The sequence below is a fragment of the Galeopterus variegatus genome, unplaced genomic scaffold, assembly GCF_000696425.1.
Source record: "Galeopterus variegatus unplaced genomic scaffold, G_variegatus-3.0.2 Scaffold3350, whole genome shotgun sequence".
NCBI lineage: Eukaryota > Metazoa > Chordata > Mammalia > Dermoptera > Cynocephalidae > Galeopterus > Galeopterus variegatus.
In genome coordinates, this window is record NW_007729461.1 from 176,216 (window position 1) to 196,425 (window position 20,210).

Consider the following 20,210-nt stretch of genomic DNA (forward strand, 5'->3'; position numbering starts at 1 on the left):
TCTTGAATCTTATTTTCATTTCCATTTATTTTGAGCACCCATTGTTAGGTATCGTGCTAGGCACTGTACATCAAAAATGAGAAAGATTCAGCCCTTACCTAAAGGAGCGCTGAGGCTAGCTGAGGAGACAGGAGGCAGACAATCACAGCACAGGTGGTAAATGTTGTGACTGAGGGAGGCATGCCGTGAGACTAGCGTGCAGAAGCTGGCCCGGGGTTAGAGCAGGCTTCCAGAGGAGGCCATCACTGATTTGAGTCTTGATGGGTAAGTGATAGTTAGTAGGCAAAGCGGCAGGGGAAAGGACACTGCAGGTGGGAGAGAAGCACCTACAGAGGCACTGAGGCAAGGTCCTAAAGAGTGTGTGCAAGGCCGGCCCGTGGCTCACTCGGTAGAGTGCGGTGCTGATAACACCAAGGCCACGGGTTCGGATCCCATATAGGGATGGCCGGTTCGCTCACTGGCTGGGCGTGGTGCTGACAACACCAAGCCAAGGGTTGAGATCCCCTTACCGGTCATCTTTTTAAAAAAAAAAGAGTGTGTGCAGAGGGCCGGCCCAGTGGCTCACTCGGGAGAGTGCGGTGCTGATAACACCAAGGCCCCGGGTTCGGATCCCATATAGGGATGGCCGGTTCGCTCACTGGCTGGGCGTGGTGCTGACAACACCAAGTCAAGGGTTAAGATCCCCTTACCGGTCATCTTTTTGAAAAAAAAAAAGAGTGTGTGCAAAGAACTGCTGGTGGACTGATGGGGTTTCAGCAAGAGCAAATGATGGCAAATGATGAAAAGGAGTGATGTTCTGGTAGGACAGAATCTCAAAACTACAATAATATTAAAATACAATTCTAATTAAAGTGCACCATCAGCAATTTGAGAAAAGTCTTGTATAGGGCTACATAGCAACATATTAAATTACATTCTTTAGGCTTGAACTGTTATCTTTGTCAATCAAATATATGACCTCAGTCTTAAAAAGCCACCCATGGGAACTCTCCTAGGAATCTGCCACATGAACTGATCAACTGCTGGCATCACAACATGTCTTTGGGGTATAGCAATGGCATGCTATAGAGCCAATTTATGTTGGCTCGTGAGACCCCATTGTGCACATTTCTGTCTAACTCGGTGTTAACCTCACTGGTAGTAGCTCGAAACTGATCGTGGTAGAAATATTTTTACCATGAAAATCAGTGAATACTACAAATCTGAAAAAATCAGGGCTTTTTTTTTTTGTCTTGGAGGGCCATTTATTAACTGTTCACCAGCACACTCCTGGACATTCCCTTCCCTTGAATCTAGAGACGTAGCTGGAAACATAACTTCTTGCCGTTTCTCAAAGTCAATTGGAGTTTCCAAGGAGTCTGCGACAGTTCTAGCAGTAGGTGAATGAAAGTAAAAGACTCACATGTGCCTGATTTAAGCTGTTCGCTTTTATTGCTCCTTTGGTTTCAGGCTAAAAGAGATCCAAATGAGTGAATATGATGCCGCGACCTATGAAAGGTTTTCAGGTGCTGTTCGACGACAGGTGCGCTCACTCCGAATCATCCTGGATAATCTACAGGTAATCTTGCATTTATGGTCCAAGAAAATCTGGGCACAAAGCTGGACCCATCCCAAAACTGTTGGTGTAAGTTACTCGAACCCTAATCAGCTGGTCAGAAAAAAAATTGATCAGCACCAAAATGTCTACATAAAACTGTGAACTCATCCCATGGTTTTCTTAGTTGAGTTCGCCAAGGAAAAATATTTGACGTCACCTTTCCTCTTGTCCAGGAAGCAGTAATTTTACCAGTAACCCAAGCAAGGAGATAGGGCTAGTTAAAAACACAGCTATTGGCCAAGAGTGGACAAGGCCTCATGTAGACTATGAAACTTTAGATTGTAACCAAAGCAAGCTAGTAGGCTTTGATTTGCTCCCCTTTTTGCCATCTTCTGCCAGTCCTGCATGGCTCTGATTGACTAATATCTTCCAGCTGTTTTGAGGTTACTTCATAATCCCAGTAACCATGGGTATTTCTTTGGTGAACAGTGCAAAGTCTGGCCAGGAACTAGCAAATCATCATTTGAGATGACTTTTCCAAAGCACAACTTCAGGCCCACGCATTGATTGCAGGCGGCTGGGCTAAGATTTGAGGAACGGGAAATGTTGTTGCCACCCAGATTAGTGTCTGCTTCAACGTGTGCCTGTGCTGCAGTATGTGTCATTCTTCTCAATTAAGATAGCTCTCACCAGTGACCTTCTTGGCTTCTTAAATGAATTCTATATGGATCATAGAGTACTGGTTATTGGGCCTTTTCCCTTTTCTGAATCGATAGCAAAAATTTTCTCATTGCAACAGTAGAATCTATAAGTACTTCAGTTGTACTTGGTTCAGAATCTCAATCCCTGATGGCAGCATTCCCTAACAACAGAAAATATGCATTCCCACAAAAAGCCACTGATTGTAATAATATCTTCTGGTACAGGGATCAAGCCCTTGACCGTGGTGATAGCAGCACTGTACTCTAACCAATGAGCTAATCTCTCCAATGTTTTCTGATCTATAATCAGTAATTTCATTGTCAGGCTAATCTAAGTTAAGCCTTTTTCTGATAGCTTTGGCTAGTATGATATCTCCATGAACCCATAATTACACTCCTTTTTTCCTTTAGTGCTTCAAAGTGAACTTTTATTCATATAAATAGTGTTTTTGATGGTGCTGATAACACTAAGGTCCTGGGTTCTATCCCTGTACTGGCCAGCCACCAAAAAGGGAAAAGAAAAAAAAAAAATAGCATTTTTGAATGCTGCCTGTGTGGCATGCAGTGTGCTTGGCACTGAGGGCACAAAGATTGATAAGATATTGTCCCTATACTAAGAAGTTTCTAGTCTCAAGGGGCAGAGAAGACAGACATCTGGACAGATCATTTCAGTTTAATATGGTAAGTGCCTACACAGAGGGATGCATAGAATGGAGTGGAAGCCCAGACGAAAGGGATTCAAGGATAGATTTTGAAGGAAGGATGCATGAGCTGAGTCTTGAAAGACACATGTGTGTTAACCAGACAGAGAAGGGTGGAAACATGCTCCAGCAGAGAGCACAGCATAGACAAAGGCATGACACTGCATGAGGTGAGGATGGCCGCGGGCAGGATATCACTTGGTATGAAATGCAAACAGGGACATGGGACCAAGAGGCAGGTGAGTGGCAGGTAAGGAATTTAGACTTCATTCTGAGCACCCACTTTGCTCATATGCAGAGAATGGAAAGCATTTCCCTGTTCTTTTTATTTAGTCTGTAATAACTGTTTAAGTCAGTGGTCATTTATTAGATATCTATTTTGCCTAAGAGTTCTTCCCTTCAATGACTAACGTTCTAGGGAAGAAGACACATGCGCAGTTTTAATAGAAGACACAATGTGCTGTGGTTATGTAGATGAATGTCTGAGTAATTTCTAGTCTGGAAAGTACGTGACAGTTGGGGCAAACTCACAGAGGAAGTGGCGTTTGAGCTGGAGCATGAAGGATGGGCGTGGTTTCAATTGGTAACTCTTCTAAGGATGGGCAGGGGGTGGGGGGTGGAAGGACAGCCTTCTGTGGGGAGTGGCCAGGTTTTCTCAATTCAGCATGGACTGATACTTTTGTAAAATACAATGGAAGTGAATTACTGAAAAAAATGATATAAAAATGGCATACAAAATATGAACCCCAATTTTTTAATATTAGACTGATAACACTAAGGTCCTGGGTTCTATCCCTGTACTGGCCAGCCACCAAAAAGGGAAAAGAAAAAAAAAAATAGCATTTTTGAATGCTGCCTGTGTGGCATGCAGTGTGCTTGGCACTGAGGGCACAAAGATTGATAAGATATTGTCCCTATACTAAGAAGTTTCTAGTCTCAAGGGGCAGAGAAGACAGACATCTGGACAGATCATTTCAGTTTAATATGGTAAGTGCCTACACAGAGGGATGCATAGAATGGAGTGGAAGCCCAGACGAAAGGGATTCAAGGATAGATTTTGAAGGAAGGATGCATGAGCTGAGTCTTGAAAGACACATGTGTGTTAACCAGACAGAGAAGGGTGGAAACATGCTCCAGCAGAGAGCACAGCATAGACAAAGGCATGACACTGCATGAGGTGAGGATGGCCGCGGGCAGGATATCACTTGGTATGAAATGCAAACAGGGACATGGGACCAAGAGGCAGGTGAGTGGCAGGTAAGGAATTTAGACTTCATTCTGAGCACCCACTTTGCTCATATGCAGAGAATGGAAAGCATTTCCCTGTTCTTTTTATTTAGTCTGTAATAACTGTTTAAGTCAGTGGTCATTTATTAGATATCTATTTTGCCTAAGAGTTCTTCCCTTCAATGACTAACGTTCTAGGGAAGAAGACACATGCGCAGTTTTAATAGAAGACACAATGTGCTGTGGTTATGTAGATGAATGTCTGAGTAATTTCTAGTCTGGAAAGTACGTGACAGTTGGGGCAAACTCACAGAGGAAGTGGCGTTTGAGCTGGAGCATGAAGGATGGGCGTGGTTTCAATTGGTAACTCTCTTCTAAGGATGGGCAGGGGGTGGGGGGTGGAAGGACAGCCTTCTGTGGGGAGTGGCCAGGTTTTCTCAATCCAGCATGGACTGATACTTTTGTAAAATACAATGGAAGTGAATTACTGAAAAAAATGATATAAAAATGGCATACAAAATATGAACCCCAATTTTTTAATATTAGACTCAACAAACATAAAATTTCTTCATCAAATTGCCGTACAAGTTTCTAAATACTTACTGTCAGTTTCTATTACTCATTTCGTCATGGATCAGTAACAGTGTTTGCAGACTGAAAGCAGTTTGTGAAGCTCAGATCTACACAGAAGAAACTTCTGAGCAAAAGATGAAGACTTCAACACAAGGCTCTTTGGAGAATGGCAAACAGTCCAGCATGACGAGAGTTCAGAGTGTGGAGAAGTGGTTAGTGGGAGAGGAAACTAGAGAGAGTGTGAATCCCGAAGTGCCTTGAGCAGCCAAGGAGGCTGACTGTGTCCTGTAATCAGTGAGGAGCCATGAAGACATTTGAGAAAGAGAGTGGTATGGTTTTATCTTCTTTAGGAAGTTTCACAGCTGTGGAGTGAGAAAGTTTCAGAGAAGAGAGATATGGAAGTCAGGAAATCATCATGAAATTGTTATTCAGGTGAGAAGTGATAGGAACCTGAACCAGGGTCATTGAAATGAAAACGGAAAGGGTGGGATAAATTCAAGAAGCAGTTTGGAGGTAGGACCAAAAGACAGTGACTGACTGAATGTGGGGTGAAGGGTGAGAGGGATGGGGAGGTTTTCAAGCCCTAGAGGACAGAAATAGGGAGCATAGGAAAAGGAGAGACTTGCAAAGAAGGCCAGTGTTTGGTTTGGATGTTAGTATGTTTTCTCACTATGGGGGTACCTACGTAAAAAAGTCAAGCATGATATTTGAAGTTTTTAGGATCAGACAGGGTTACATATGTATATAGTTATCTATGTGGTTACCTTTATGGTCATCTGTATAGGAGGACAGCCTAAGCCAAGGCAACAGTACAGAGCAAAGAGAGGGGAAGGGTGAAAACAATTACATCAAGGAACGGCTGCATTTCAAGGGGAGCAGCAAAGAGCCAGTTATTCTTTCTGAGCATGTGAGCGGCTCATCACTTGGCACATGGCCTCAGTGGCCGTGAGAGGACAACTGCAACCCAGTGCAGCCTAGAAATATAGTCCTGACTTCCAGGCTGCACAGACATGGGCATCTAATTTAGTCTTTGCCAGGTGACCATTAAAATGATTAAAATAGTAAAAAGCTATGAACAATGAAATAACCACATGACAGCAGAAATTAGGAAAGGGTGCTATTCACATGCAAGAAGCTTTGAAGAATTTTTGCTAAGTATAGTGCAAGGGGTCACCTACCAAAGACACTTTGAAACCTTCCTAAGAAATAGCATTACTAGCAAGTGAGTGCATGAGATCTAACAGAATCTCATTAAGATCCCTTGATTGGAGAGGCAGGGAAAAGAGAGAGCCCTAGAGCTGGTGAGAAGCAAATCACTTGACCTCCATTTTGTCACTGCCAAGCAGCAGCATTTGAAAGCAGCAACCCTGGGGAGGAGTGGGGTTGGGAGGTCTAGGTTTCATGCAGTGGTTACAGCAAACAGAAAGCTGAAAAAGGAATAATACCAGGAAAGAGGCCAACCCAGCCCCAACTTGGCTTGAAGAGTAGATCAAACAAAAGCCAAATGCTGAAAGTTGGCCCTGTTGCAATGGCTTTTCCAAAAACATTAAGAAATGATGTGGAGATGAAGTTCTCATGTTGGGACTGTCCACAGTTCCAACTCCTTCCCTACCGAGTTCTTGAGCTGGTAATGTAGATTTAGTTCAACTACTAACACTGGTTTAAAATCCTCAAGGAGAATTCTAAAGTCACTAAGTGAAGAGTGAATGAAACCAATGAGAATTTATCCAATGTGTTGCTGAACAGTTTTATGTCACCATCTCATCGTTTGAGAATGAGGACACCAAAAATGAAGTAGCGTGGGATCTATGAAAAGATTCTGCCCTGTAACAAGCCTTCAGGATGTAGATGACTATGTTACTAGGCTAGAATATTTTCTTCAGAGAACGTAAAATTTAGAAAACATCTGCTTTGTGTTCTCAAAATTCAAAGAAACTTGGAGTATGTTAAATAAGACGTGAATTTTAAAAGGGCTGGCCAAGAAGCAAGCAGAAATAATAATGAGGGAGTTGAATACGGAAAGATTATAAGAAAACTAAGAATGCATCGCCAAAACTTATATCTACATTAAAAGAAGAAAGAACAGACACAATGAAGTCTTAAGTCTAAGTACTAAGATGAATGAAAAACTTGAAAAGTTGTTCTAGACTACAGAGGAAATAAAGAGGTAGAAACCATAAGAAAGCTGATGGATAAAGACAGAATAGAGAGCTAAAATACAGAGCCATGAGCCATCCCAATAAGTAGAATAGTAGTCGGTACATGGTAAATGCTCGGTAAACATATGCTGGATGAACAAATTATATTCCCAGAGAAGAGGCCACCAAAAAGGACACACAAACAATAATCAAAGCTGTGGCAGAACTATACAGAAATGAACAAAAGCCTGAGTCTGTGGATCAGAAGAACTTTACTGAGTTCCAGGCAAAATGCCTCATGGAATTTTAACATTTCAAAAATAAAGAAAATATCCTAAATGCATTCAAGCAGACATTGTCAGAAAAAAAAATATTAATCTTACATTAGTTGTTCCTGAAACATTGAATGCCAGAAGATAGAAGAAGAATGTCTGCAGGATTTTGAGGAGAAAACCCAAAAATTCTATACTCAGTCAAAATATAAAGGTGACAGGGCCGGCCCGGTGGCGCACTGGATAGTGCGCCGCTTGGGAAGCGCGGCGGCGCTCCCGCCCGAGGGTTCGGATCCCACATACAGACCGGTTCCCGCTCACTGGCTGAGCGAGGCGCGGGAGCAACACCGAGGGTTGCGATCCCGTTGCCAGTCCCGGTCCGGTACGGGGGCAACACTGAGGGTTGCGATCCGTTGCCGGACACGATATATATATATATATATATATATATAAAGGTGACAGAAGGACATTTTCAGATATTCAGAGACTTAAAATATATGTCACTTAAGTATCCTTTTAAAACATAATTTTAAAATAAATATGTATACATATGTGCACGTACATACATATATATATATAAATATATATACATACACACAGACACGTGTATAAATATTCCAGCCAATTAAGAAGGAATCAGAACTCCTTAAGAATGGGAATCTTGTGGTATAAAAGGACTGGCAGTGAGCATTGGAAGCAGTTAAACACAGAATCAGGTCTAAAGAATTGTGGTAGATAAGTTTAAAAGAAAATTCAAATGTCGAAATTAATTATTTTAAAAAGATATAGAATATTAAAAATTGTGAATTTAATAGTAATAAACGTAGCCCAAATTCCCATATTATTTTAAAAATAAAACAAAAATCAAGAAGATTTTTGGTTAATCCTGTTGGTTTGTGTTAAGTTGGTATAGAGGAATAGAACTCAATAAAAGCACAATAACTTATATTACATGATAATTACATGCATATGTTGTATGCAATTTATTGTTACATATAGTTATCTTTCCTGAAAATAATTAGAGGAATATAAATTCAATCAGGCTTTTTAAAGACTTAATAATGCTGGTATTTTTTAATGTATTGCTTGCAAATTACAATATATTTTATAAAGACTCTTCTGATTGCTGTAAGGGGGCAAGGGTGAAAGTGGGGAGACCGTAGGAGGCTATTGCGGTGGTCCAGCTGAGAGAAGATGGTGGCTGCACTAAGGATGGGTGTGGAGATGGGAAGAGATGGCCAGATACTGCCAGGAGTTGGGAACATTTGCCAGTGGATTGGTTGTGGGTGAAAGAGGAGTTGAGGATGACGTCTATGTGTATGGCCTGAACTGGAAAAGTGGGGTTGCCCATTGCCTTTTACTGAAATAGGGAGGACTTGGAGAGAGCAGGTTTTTAGGGGTGGAATTTAGGGTTCAGTTTTGAACTTAAGTTTAAGGTGCCTATTATATATGCACATCGATATGTGTAGTTCCTAGCTCCTTTGAGGTACAAAATATTTAATTCTTGAAGGAAAAACCTGATATTATTTTTGTTCATAAAACTAACTACATAATGACAGGAAATTGTTACCCAAAGTAATGATTTAGTTCCACATCAGCATCCAAGAGTACAAACTCTCCTAATGAAAACTGTCTTTGTTAAGTACAAGAACCACCATTTTCCCTTGCAAGATGTTACTTCAAGAAAGATGGAATTCCTTTGGACAAGAAGGTGCATATCTTCCCTTTTCTTTGCAATGCTCTTTCACTATTAGAGCACCTAGGAACCTAACAGATCTTTAGTAAAATGTCTTTAATGACTATGTCAAAATATTGAGAACTACAAAGTAAAATATTTCCATGGATTAATAATTTGTTATTTCATAAATACTACTCAAAAGTTTTCCTTAATCCAGCAAATATTGTTTGTTTGAATGGTACAGATAAATAGCATAAAAGTATAAGTTGATTGAGCACAGAGAAATGTTAAAATAATGGGAATTAATGTTTAATAAGAAAATCATTGTTCCCAGGTATCCTCAAACATCTGTTTACAGTTAGTCATTCACCCACAAGTATTTATTGATGATCATCTATATGCTTTATTCTGTAGAATGTATATATACCTTCTACAAAAATTGGTACTTAAGTCTTTCTGATTGTTTTATTAAACAAAGTCTGAAGGACTAATAGAAAATTGGCTTGATTGTAGAGTTTTAGGTAAAGGAAGTCTTGATTAAGTGAGGATGTAAGATTAATCAGAGTGCTTTCACCAGGTAGGAGGAATAAGTTCTGGTGTTCCATAGCACTGTAGGGTAACTATAGTTAATGATAATATATTGTAGAATTTCAAATAGCTAGAAGAGAGGATTCTGAATGTTCCCAACACAAAGAAATGACAAATGTTTGAAGTGATGAATATGCTAATTACCTTCATCTGATCTTTCACACTGTATACATGTATTCAAATATCACATTGCACCCCAATAAATATGTACAATTATTATGTCAGTTAAAAACAATTGAAAAAATCAGAATGATTTCAGTGCTAAAATCATAAGACAAATTGTCACAAACCACAAGATAATTTTTTTTTTTTTTTGTCCTTTTTGAGACCAGCTGCACCGCACTCAGCCAGTGAGCGCTGTGAGCGAACTGGTCATCCCTATATAGGATCCGAACCCATGGCGGGAGCACTGCTGCACTCCCAGCGCTGCACTCTCCCAAGTGCGCCATGGGCTCGGCCCCAAGATAATTTTTTTCATCAAATTTATTTATTCTAATGTTCTCAGTGCTACAGATGTGTGTGTGTGTGTGTGTGTGTGTGTGTGTGTACTTTCTGGTTAACCAAGTATTTCCCAGAAAATGAATTAACCAGAATACATCATTCTATAAGCATGTCAGTTAGTCTAAGTGTTCTTTAAATGAAAGTAATAAAACTATATTTCTTTTTTAGAAAGTCTGTTACATTGACTTTTTACTAGCTTTTTGTATAATGAGTTCTCATTAATATTAATTTATTGTGTAATACAAAACAGATGGACATATTTACAAGGACACTTTACTTCATACAGTAGGAATATATACTAAAGAATATGTTTGACTCTTTGTTATAAATAAAAGCACATTATTTTAATAAGTAGGAACTATTTCAAGAAGTATTTTAATGAGTCCCATAAAATACAGAAGTCTTTATATACACAGTCCAGAATGATAAATATTTCTATTCAGCCTTCACTAATTTTTTAAAGAGCTCCCCTCCAGCCCATTGCCCCCAAGAGCATCCATTCTGACAGGCCTCTTCCTCTTTTGAGTTTCCAATTATTGCTGGGCTGGCTAGAGGATAGAAGATAAATTTTCTGCCCATATTTATCTGTAAGTTATATACTTGAAAACTAATGAATGGTGTTACTATTATATCTTTGTGCCTAATAGTTCTGGATCAAAAGGTTGATACATACTTTCACTTCTCAAAAACAAAACTACTGATTTATGTTCCCAGAATATCAGTAACAAGCCGTACCATAGTGATTCATTATCTGCAAATAAAAATAAAAATGGAGTATACTATACACCCAACAGAATGGCTAAAAAAATTTTGTGTTTAATATCAAGTGTTGGTGAGATGTAAGTGGATGAAACCCTCATACACTCCTCATGGGAATGTAAATTGGAAAAACCACTTTGGAAAACTGTTTAGCAATATTTACTAAAGCTGCTAGATCCTAGATGTTTTGTGCTTCCTTTTGAGTGCTGATGTTAATAACAAACTAGCTTAAAATAAACTGCCTTAAGATTAATGTCAAAATAGACATTAATGGAATGAACTGCTTTTCTAAGAATTATTTTTCCCATAATTTGTTGCATCTTATATTTAGCAGACAATTGACCTATTTTCTGTTATTGAGAAATAGACTTACCAGTGGAAAACGATTCCTTCAAAGTCACTGTTTAGCATCCTTAATCAGTTTATTTTTAGAAGTTTACAAATTGAAAGTTATTTCCAGTTATTTGAAAAAATGTTACTGTCCTCACCATTCTTTATGTGATATAATTAGGAAGAGGCAAAGGGTAAAAAAAAATTAACTGGGAAATCATTCTCTAAATACTGATGACTTTTATTATAATTAAATATTGACTTTTATACCTCAAACAGACATTGACTGAGTGCCCTCTCATTTGAAGATGGAAATACTGAGACCCAGAGGATTTTAATAACTTGTCCAAAGTGAACCAAGACTAGAATTCTCATACGCTGAATCCTAATCTGGTGCTTTTTCTACCAGATCCACTCTTTGTCCTGATTATTACATTCCTGAAATGAAAATAAATTCTGCATAGTAAAGAGCTACCATTATATTTGTAACCAGATTTTTTTTTATTGAAGCATAATTGATTATACATGTTTTGGGGGTTCGGTGTTGACTACTATCACCTGTGTACAATGTATGTTGATCAAATCAATATTATTAGCATATTCATTATTACAAATCACATTTATTCTTTATGCCCCTTATCCAATCTCTCCCCATTCCCCTCTAACTCCCTCCCTCCCACCTCTTATGAGCCTAGATTTGTTCTCTCCTTCTAAAAGATTAATGGTTACTCTGTTGATTTGTTGTCTAGATGACCTGTCCAGAGCTGAGAGAGGGGTATTCGGGTCCCCCACCATTATTGTAGAGCAGATGCTTTTTCTATTACTCTGGAGTGGGTTTTGTGGACAGAGACATCCTCTTCTTTTTTATGGTCTCTGCTGGTGACTCTCCTTGTGTCAATGGAGTCAAGTGGCTGGCAGACCACCTGCACAGTGGCTGTGGCTATTGTTGTGGCATCTAGCCATTTTTGTGGCAGCTGTGGCTATTGTGGTGGCTGTGGTGGGCCACCTGCATGGAACTGGTGTTTTTGGCATGCTCCTTGCCTGGTTGTGGGTGGGAGTGGTGACCTCCAGCTCCATGCCTCAAGACCCTGAGTGGGCCCCATGGCAGCAGCGGTGTTCCTGGTTGTGGGAGGAGGTGTAAGCAGATTTTTTTAATATACTTTCTTTTTTGAGCAGTTTTAGGTTCATAGCAAAATTGAGCAGAAAGTAGAGTTCCTATATATCCTTGCCCCACCTCCCCCCACACACACAGTTACCTCTGCTATTGATATCCCCCACTAGAGTGGTACATTTTTTTAAATTGATGAATCTACATTGACACATCATTTTCACCCAGAGTCCATAGTTTACATTAGGGTTCACTCCTGATGCTGTACATTCTATAGGTTTGGACAAATGTATAATGGCATGTATCCACCATTATGGTATCATAGAGAATAGTTTCACTGCCCTAAAAATCCTGTGTTCTTTGTTCATCCTTCTCTCCCCCCTCATCTCTGGCAACCACTGACCTTTTTATTGTCTCCATAGTTTTTACTTTTCCAGGATGTTACATGGTTGGAATCATATAGTATGTAGACTTTTCAGATTAGTTTCTTTCAATTAGAAATATGCATTTAAGTTCCTCTATGTCTTTTCATGGCTTGATAGCTTGTTGCTTTTTAGTGTTGAATAATATTGCTTTGTTTGGATGCACCATAGTTTATTCATCCATTCACCTACTGAAGGATGTCTTGGTTGCTTCTAAGTTTTGACAATTATGAATAAAACTGCTATAAACATCATCAGTGCAGGTTTTTGTGTAGACATAAGTTTTCAACTCATTCGAGTAAATACTAAAGAGTACAATTTCTGTATTGTATAATAAGAATATGTTTTGTTTTGTTTTGTGAGAAGCTCCCCAACCATCTTCTCAAGTGGCTGAGGCATTTTGCATTCGCACCAGCAGTGAATGAGCTCCTGTTTGCTCCATATCCTTACCGGCATTTGGTGTTGTCAGTGTTTTGCGTTCTGGCTATTCTAATAGGTGTGTAGTGATATCTCACCATTTTTTAAATTTGTAATTCCCTAATGACATATGATGTTGAACATCTTTTTGTATGTTTGTCATCTATGTATCTTCTTTGATGAAGTATCTGCTTGAGTCTTTTGCCCGTTTTTTAAATCATTTTCTGACTGTTGACTTTTAAAGAGTTCTTTGTATATTTTGAATAACGGTCTTGCAAATATTTTCTCCCAGTCTTTGGCTTCCCATTCTCTTGATAGATTTTTTAGTAAAATGAAGTTTGGTACTTTCAGGGAAAAAAAGTAATAGTTGCAGCCATCACTGTGAAGATGAAGAGATCTCGACACCATTTTAGCAGCTTGTCTGTAGTAAGGAGCAAACTTCAGAGAGAGGTCAGGTCTTTGCTAGTGTACTTCTGTATAGTCATTTTTGAAAGGCAGTGCATAGACTGGTTGTGGTCTCCAGGAATTCTCTGGGTCCTTGCTCTTCAATAGGTGGTCTGTGGGCCTGCAATATTGACATCACCTGGGAGCTTGTTAGAAATGCAGTCTCAGGCCCCAGCCCAGACCTGCTGAATCAGAAATTGCATTTTAACAAGATCCCCAAGTTATTTGTATGCACATTAAAATTTCAGAAGCCCTGTTCTCCATAACCTGCAATCTGGTCTCAAAGATATATTTCCTGGAAGTATAAATGTGTATACATTGAGATAATACTGTATATGCATGCATTTATATCATACTTTTATTACTTAGTATTTTATAGTAAGCATTGAACTTTCATTTAACAAATATTTATTGAACACCTACTGTGGATTAGGCACTATTCTGAACTGTAGGGTTACACCAGTGAACAAAGCAGATAAGGGCTCTGCTCCTATGAATCTTACTTTCTGGTGGAGCAGGTAGATAATAGAGACAAAGAAGTAAACAAGACATTTGTAAAAGGTGAAAAGTATGAAGAAAATAAAACACGGTAATGTACTAGAGGGTGACACACTGCTTTCTTTTTTCATAACCCATGCTGATGATCTGGACCTCTTCAATTCCTTGAGGATTAACAGTATAATTTCTAATCTTATCAAAACCTGTGATATTCTCTAAATTTCTTTTTTGGCTAAACTGAGAATTACATATTTTGCTTAAGTGAATTACATATCACTGTAATTTAACAGCTCCCCTTGAATTTTTGACAGGTGTGTAGTGTCCAACTAATAGTCCTTCATGGTACTTGAATAAGTCACCCCAGCTTCTTTTATCTTTAAGCATTCTGCAATCTATTTCATGAATTTAGAGGCTTCCCCTCTCTTTAAATGCAAGGCCTAGCCTATGACATGCAGTCCTCTCTGCGTATGTTCTCCTGAAAATTTAAACCCAAATTCTCCCTCTTGGGGGAATCTTATCTTTGTAAGTCTTATTGCAAGAGTAGTCATTTGTACAGCAAAGAATCTTGCTTCACTTATAGTATATTTGCATCCTAATGCTCCATTTTTTGCCTATTACTCAAACGCTCTATTGTAATGTTTTTGAAGCCATTTAAAATAATAATTAGAAATATTAACCGAAGTTAAAAGTCAATTATCTGTACTGTCAATAGAGATAATTCAGTGAGATGATCCCTGTTCAGCCAAGGTCATATGTATGTCTTCCACCTCCATCAGCCAGGTCACAAATTAACCGCTTTGCCTGTTATCTTGGCAAGTTTCTTTTGCCATCAGTTATAAGATATATTCTGTTTTCACAAACACCAAAATATGAGAGGGGAGTGGAATTATTAGTTGGAATTTTAGTATTTTATATTTCACCTACGGTTAGATGGTAGGGTTCAAATTTAATTTACTACAGTTATGATCTACATTAAAAATCATAAAAATTACTTAATCTGCAGCCAGTGCAATGGTTCTTTACATGATGAAAGCATCACTGATTAATAAAACCATGAAGCAGCTAGTGAGATTGGGTAGGGAGTCCTTAGGATCATTGACTCATCAATGTATTTATGAAACTTGGAAGATCAGTGTTTAATGATAACAGTGGCATGGCTGTTAATGTGGCATGACATTTAATCTCATTCCAATTTAATCCTGTATTCCTCTTAAACCCAGCTCAAGAATCCAACTTCCATGCTGCTTTGATAGCAGCTAACCACTGCTACTGTGTTCTCTTTTATTATCTTCAGTGCTTAGTATCCCAGACTAGACTAGTCTATGAGAATCTGTCCTCATCTATGAAAGGCATGAGAAGCTAGTGCTCTACAGCTTGGCACCTCCAAGAGTCACAGAATGTCTGGATTGAAAAGCACCTAAATGGTGATCCATAATAGCAATTTCCAGCATTAAGGATCCCGGAAGCCTAAGGAATTATCCACCCCAGACACCAGGAATGACAGGAAAGAGGAGATGGTAGCCAAGTCCCAATCACTGGTGCAGGGCAGGAGGCCTGAGAAGAATGGCTCTGTGTGGTCAAGGTTGTCTCTCTGATCCACAGACCAGTGGGAAGGGATTCTAGAAAACTGTGCTCACTCCTTCCTCCTACCACCTGTAACTGTATCTTATCGATTTTGACATGATAGCTATGCTCTAGTATGACCCATTTTCCTGAGAGATCATGGAATTCTTGCCAAGAGCACACATCTGCAAAGAGCATGCCCCCAAGGAACACATAATATATCTGTATTCAAATATGGTAGTTTCTCCCTGTTTATAGCCAGGGTATCAGGAACAGGAAAACAATACAGTTAGTACTACCCAGATTTATATTGTGTGGAGCTTCTTTGTATATTGGCTAATCTGCACATCACAGACACCGGCTGTCTGAGGCTTAGCCTTGCATTTTCAGTGACAATACTATCACACAGCTGCCTCCAATGACACAGTGATGGAAGCATGTGTAACTTAATACGGACTTAGTTGTCCTTAATGTGTTTCACCTACTACTGTTACTAATAGTACCAGCTAACATAGATTGCCAGGCTCATTCTTAGCTAATCCCATGTAGTTTCTCATTTAATCTTTACAATAATTCACTAAAGTAGATACTAATGTTATCTTCATTTTAGCGACAAGGAAACATGTGCAAACAGTTAAGTCGTTTGCCTCAGGTCAGATACCTGGTAGTGTTGAAAGGACTGTTAGAACCAGGCCAGGTAACTCCAGAGTGCATGATCTTCACTACTACTCTAATTTGCATGCATAAAAACATTTTATCTATTCTTCTCACTTCTTAATGTAAATATAGTTGTTGGCTGTAATAAACAAATGCCTTGATGGGGATACTATAATCCTTTTATCATTGAACTACCATCTTTGTCTATCTGGCTTAGTTGTAAGTTATTGTGGCAAGTATTATTTGGAAATACCTTTAGAAAAGCAATGCTGAATACAGAAGATCAGAGAGATGTGTGGGGTACAAAATGCTCACAGACCATTGTTTTTGGCTGTTTCCACTTGCACAGTAAGTCATGGGGAACTTGAGTAACAAATGATTTTCCAAAAGGAAGAGTTCCGAAGATCACTTTTTTTCTGTGTTTGCAGACAATGTTAACAAGTTCAAGCTGATTTTTTTGTTACCTGATACATTTTCTAGAAGCACTGTGACAGAAAATCCATAAAAAATGCATCACCATTAATTTCCAGATATTGAACATTTCTCCGGGAGTTTGTTTGCATACTATATTCCTGTTCATATGTGCTTCAAGTGAGCTCATTTTATTGTTCTATATATTAAAACAATTAAAACTGACAAAATCCACACAAAGGACATTTTTTTGTCAGCAGAGCAGAAACGAGTCCATTTATGCAACTGTGTTCATGCAGAACCATCACTTATGGAAGAGATCCGGGGTGTGTTTCCTGTTATTCACACACAAAGTGTGTCAGAGACTATGCAGGACTAATTAAAATAAGGTTTTGTGTGTGTGTCATTGTAGGCAAAAGGAAAAGAAAGACAGTGGCTAAGACACCAAGCTACTGGGGAACTAGATGATGCCAAGATCATTGATGGGCTGACTGGAGAAAAAGCTATCTACAAACGTCGGGGTGAGCAGGAGCCACAAGTAAGTAACGGGGAACTAGCAGCCTCAGATCTGCATTGTTCAGCCTGCTTTACAGAAGCTGCTTTCTTGAGTTGTGTCAAAACACCATAAACATTGAATATGGCAACCAAGGAAAGCATTATGTAAAATAATAAAGCAGAAGAAGAAAAAGCATAAATATTATACTTTTTATTGTACAAGTCAATGTTCCAGCAAAAAAATATAAGGCATGCTCAAACTGGGTAATTTAAGGAACAGTTAATACAAAGACTATTTAAAAAGGTAGAGGTGGGGTTTAGGAAAATGAAAAAGATAGTGACCAAACTCACCTCTAGGTCTCAAAAGGAAGAGCAAGAGAGCAGTTACTAGAACGTAGAGAAGGTGGTTTAGGGAGCTGTGGCCGTCAGTAGAAGGGAAGCCACCCCGCGAGCAACAGCAGAGAAAGAGCGGAGGGAACAAATACCCCAACCTCACCCTCTGATTTCCTGCCGGTACTGCCCACCAGCAGAACCCACGAGAAGCCAAGGTCCGTGCAGATCAGCTCCCAGGGCACAGAGCAGATGTGCTGGAAGGGAAACTGAAGACACCCACTGTGTCTATTAATCAAGAGAAAACAATAGAGCAATCTTGGTGATTTTCCACTCTTCTGTTACTTTAAAGATCTGTGTCCATCACAAAAATAAAGAAAATTTTAGAGAATATGGAATTCTCCCTTAACTCTAATAGTAGTATGTGAAATTTTTAGACAGCCATAATTTTAAAATGCTTGCAATACAATGGCAAAACAAATGACGACCGGGTGAAATATTGAGTCTTTTGGAAAGCTCCACGATTTCCTGTATCCCTGCATAGCCAGAATTGCTGAGTAGCCACTGAGCTGGGGGTGCACTGACTGGTGGGAAGTAGGAGAGTCACTCCATTTAAATGTTTATTCAGAAAGGATCTGGTGGTAATTTGAGGAGTTCTTATTTCTGTGTCATTGGTATGAGTCAACAACTGCTTTCTTTACTGACTCATTGTGGTCAACACAAGAGTTTGGATACATCTGAAACTGTGAGTAGTCATGGAAGCATATGTGGCAGTGTTCTTAATTTGGGCAGACTCACCAAGTTTTTAAGAAATATGTTGAATTTACCTCAAACCATTATGTTCTAATACCCACAGTATTTTCTCGAAATTACTGACTCTGCTCATTAATTTCCATACATGTTAACATGTATATTGTAACAGAATAAACTGGAATATTTTTTCTTCCTTTTTTTGTGTGTGTGTTTGTGTGTCAATAAAACTGACAGATTTTTTTTTTAATTCTGCAAATTGGCAGGCATGGGTCCAAAATCAAACTGAATTTCATAAGTTTCACATTTTAATTGACAATTGTCGCTAGACAGCAGTGAGATGCCACTTTCGTGCTTTTAACTGCCAAGAAAAGGAAAGAGAAGCAGTAGTTCAGTAACTGAAAGGAGGAGCAAACCGAAAGCTCAGCAAAGACAAAAACATTTAAAAAATATTTTTCTTAAGTTCTTGCCAGGCCCCCTCTCACATAACCTTGTTTTAGGAATCTGACGTTTCTTGTGGGCTGGGTGGAAAATGATTTTTAGGTCACTACACAGCAAGTACAAGTAAAATTAATGCAGGTTTCTCTCCAAAATAACCAAAACTCTTGCTAAAGTTAATGACTCTGAGGCATGAAATAAAAATGACATGTTGGGGTTTATATCTTTCCAGATTATTATTTTTAAGACATCATATTTTTAAGGCATCAGCCTTAGTAAGGCAACTTTACTAGACTGGAGTGGGCTTTGAAAGGTCTATATTCTAGAGGAAAATCATTTCCATCTGGCCCTGACTACCAGCACAAGTCTGAAATTCCATTTACTGAAATACAATCCATAGTCACCTTCCCACCTGCCAGGACAGCTTTGTGCAGTGCTGAGCCTATAGCTGATATGCCTGCCTCATGGCTGGCACTCTGAGGCCTGTGTGAGATCCCCAAGACAGCAGCTAGTGGTGGTTCTGTGGTTCACAGACCTTTCTGTCTTTCCTTCCCTTAGCTGGGCAGCCCACAACAGAAACCCAAGCGTCTGCGCCTGGTGGTGGATGTGTCTGGCAGCATGTACCGCTTTAACGGGGTGGACGGCCGGCTCGAGCGCTCGATGGAGGCCGTGTGTATGGTCATGGAAGCCTTCGAGAACTATGAGGAGAAGTTCAAGGTAATGGCCTGAGCCAAGGATGATGAGAGGCGTCATTGACCACATCTGCCAGCAGTCAGCCTCAAGTGAGGGCATGATGATGGATAGGTGGATGCAGACTCCATCAGAGCATGCAAAAAGCTTCATCCTCTCACCAGCTCAGTCATCAGTGCAGAGAAAGTGAACCTTTTCTCTGATAACCAGAAAATAATACTGTAATTGAAAGGACCAATTACTACAGAAGAAATCATTGCACTTTACAAGTTGTATGAAGCTAGCCACAATGTAAGGGGAAAACCCATCTGTTTAGATGCACCACAAGTCTGTTCCCAGGTTTCTCAGAGCCTCCTGTTCTCATCCTAATTCCCCATCCCCACCCACTCTTGCCCCATCGCCAGCCAGGCAGCCTTCCAAGCTTTGAGCACATGCTCAGAGCACGCTGTTCTCAGTATCGCTTTCCCTTTCGACGTGGGCATGGGTTTGCCATTGCCCACTGGAAATACCAAACCCAAGTATTTCCACGGTAATCGATATATCCCCAGCTGACAGTGAAGATGGTTACCCTGGGAGGAAAGCTGCTTCCTATTTAAACAACTTCCATTCTGCTCCTGCTCAGTTTGCTGTGCACCCTCCATTTCAGAGGGTGTGCATGGAGCATGGTGCAGATATCCCCCGGACTGCTGTTGTACTACTGGATATGAGCTTGTTAATCTGCTCTTAGTCAGCCACTGAGAGCACCTGCACTCTGGCCCTTATCAGAGTAAATGACCTTAAGCATAATCACATGCTGTGTGATTATTATCAAAAGTTCAGTTGAGAGAAATGGTATAGGTGTAGGCGTGTGTGTGTAAAGGACACATAGTCCATCCATACATATTCTAGATTTTATTCTGGATTAAACATGTCCTCAGAAATAGACAATCTTAGATCACTATTTAGCTCACCATCCCACCTGTGCCCAGAATTGCTTTCCCGA

The 20,210-nt window shown here is 39.6% G+C and overlaps 1 protein-coding gene across 1 annotated transcript in view; it reads left to right on the forward strand.

Moving 5' to 3' along the window:
* The window catches only part of LOC103600452 (von Willebrand factor A domain-containing protein 8), a gene marked incomplete at its 5' end in the record, with an annotated part of 202,468 nt that overhangs the window by 162,137 nt on the left and 20,121 nt on the right, over window positions 1–20,210 (forward strand). The window contains 3 exons of the mRNA XM_008584728.1: window positions 1,450–1,558; window positions 16,938–17,063; window positions 19,097–19,255. Of these exons, the coding sequence (XP_008582950.1) occupies window positions 1,450–1,558; window positions 16,938–17,063; window positions 19,097–19,255 (394 nt within the window). The remainder of the gene's footprint in view (window positions 1–1,449; window positions 1,559–16,937; window positions 17,064–19,096; window positions 19,256–20,210) is intronic.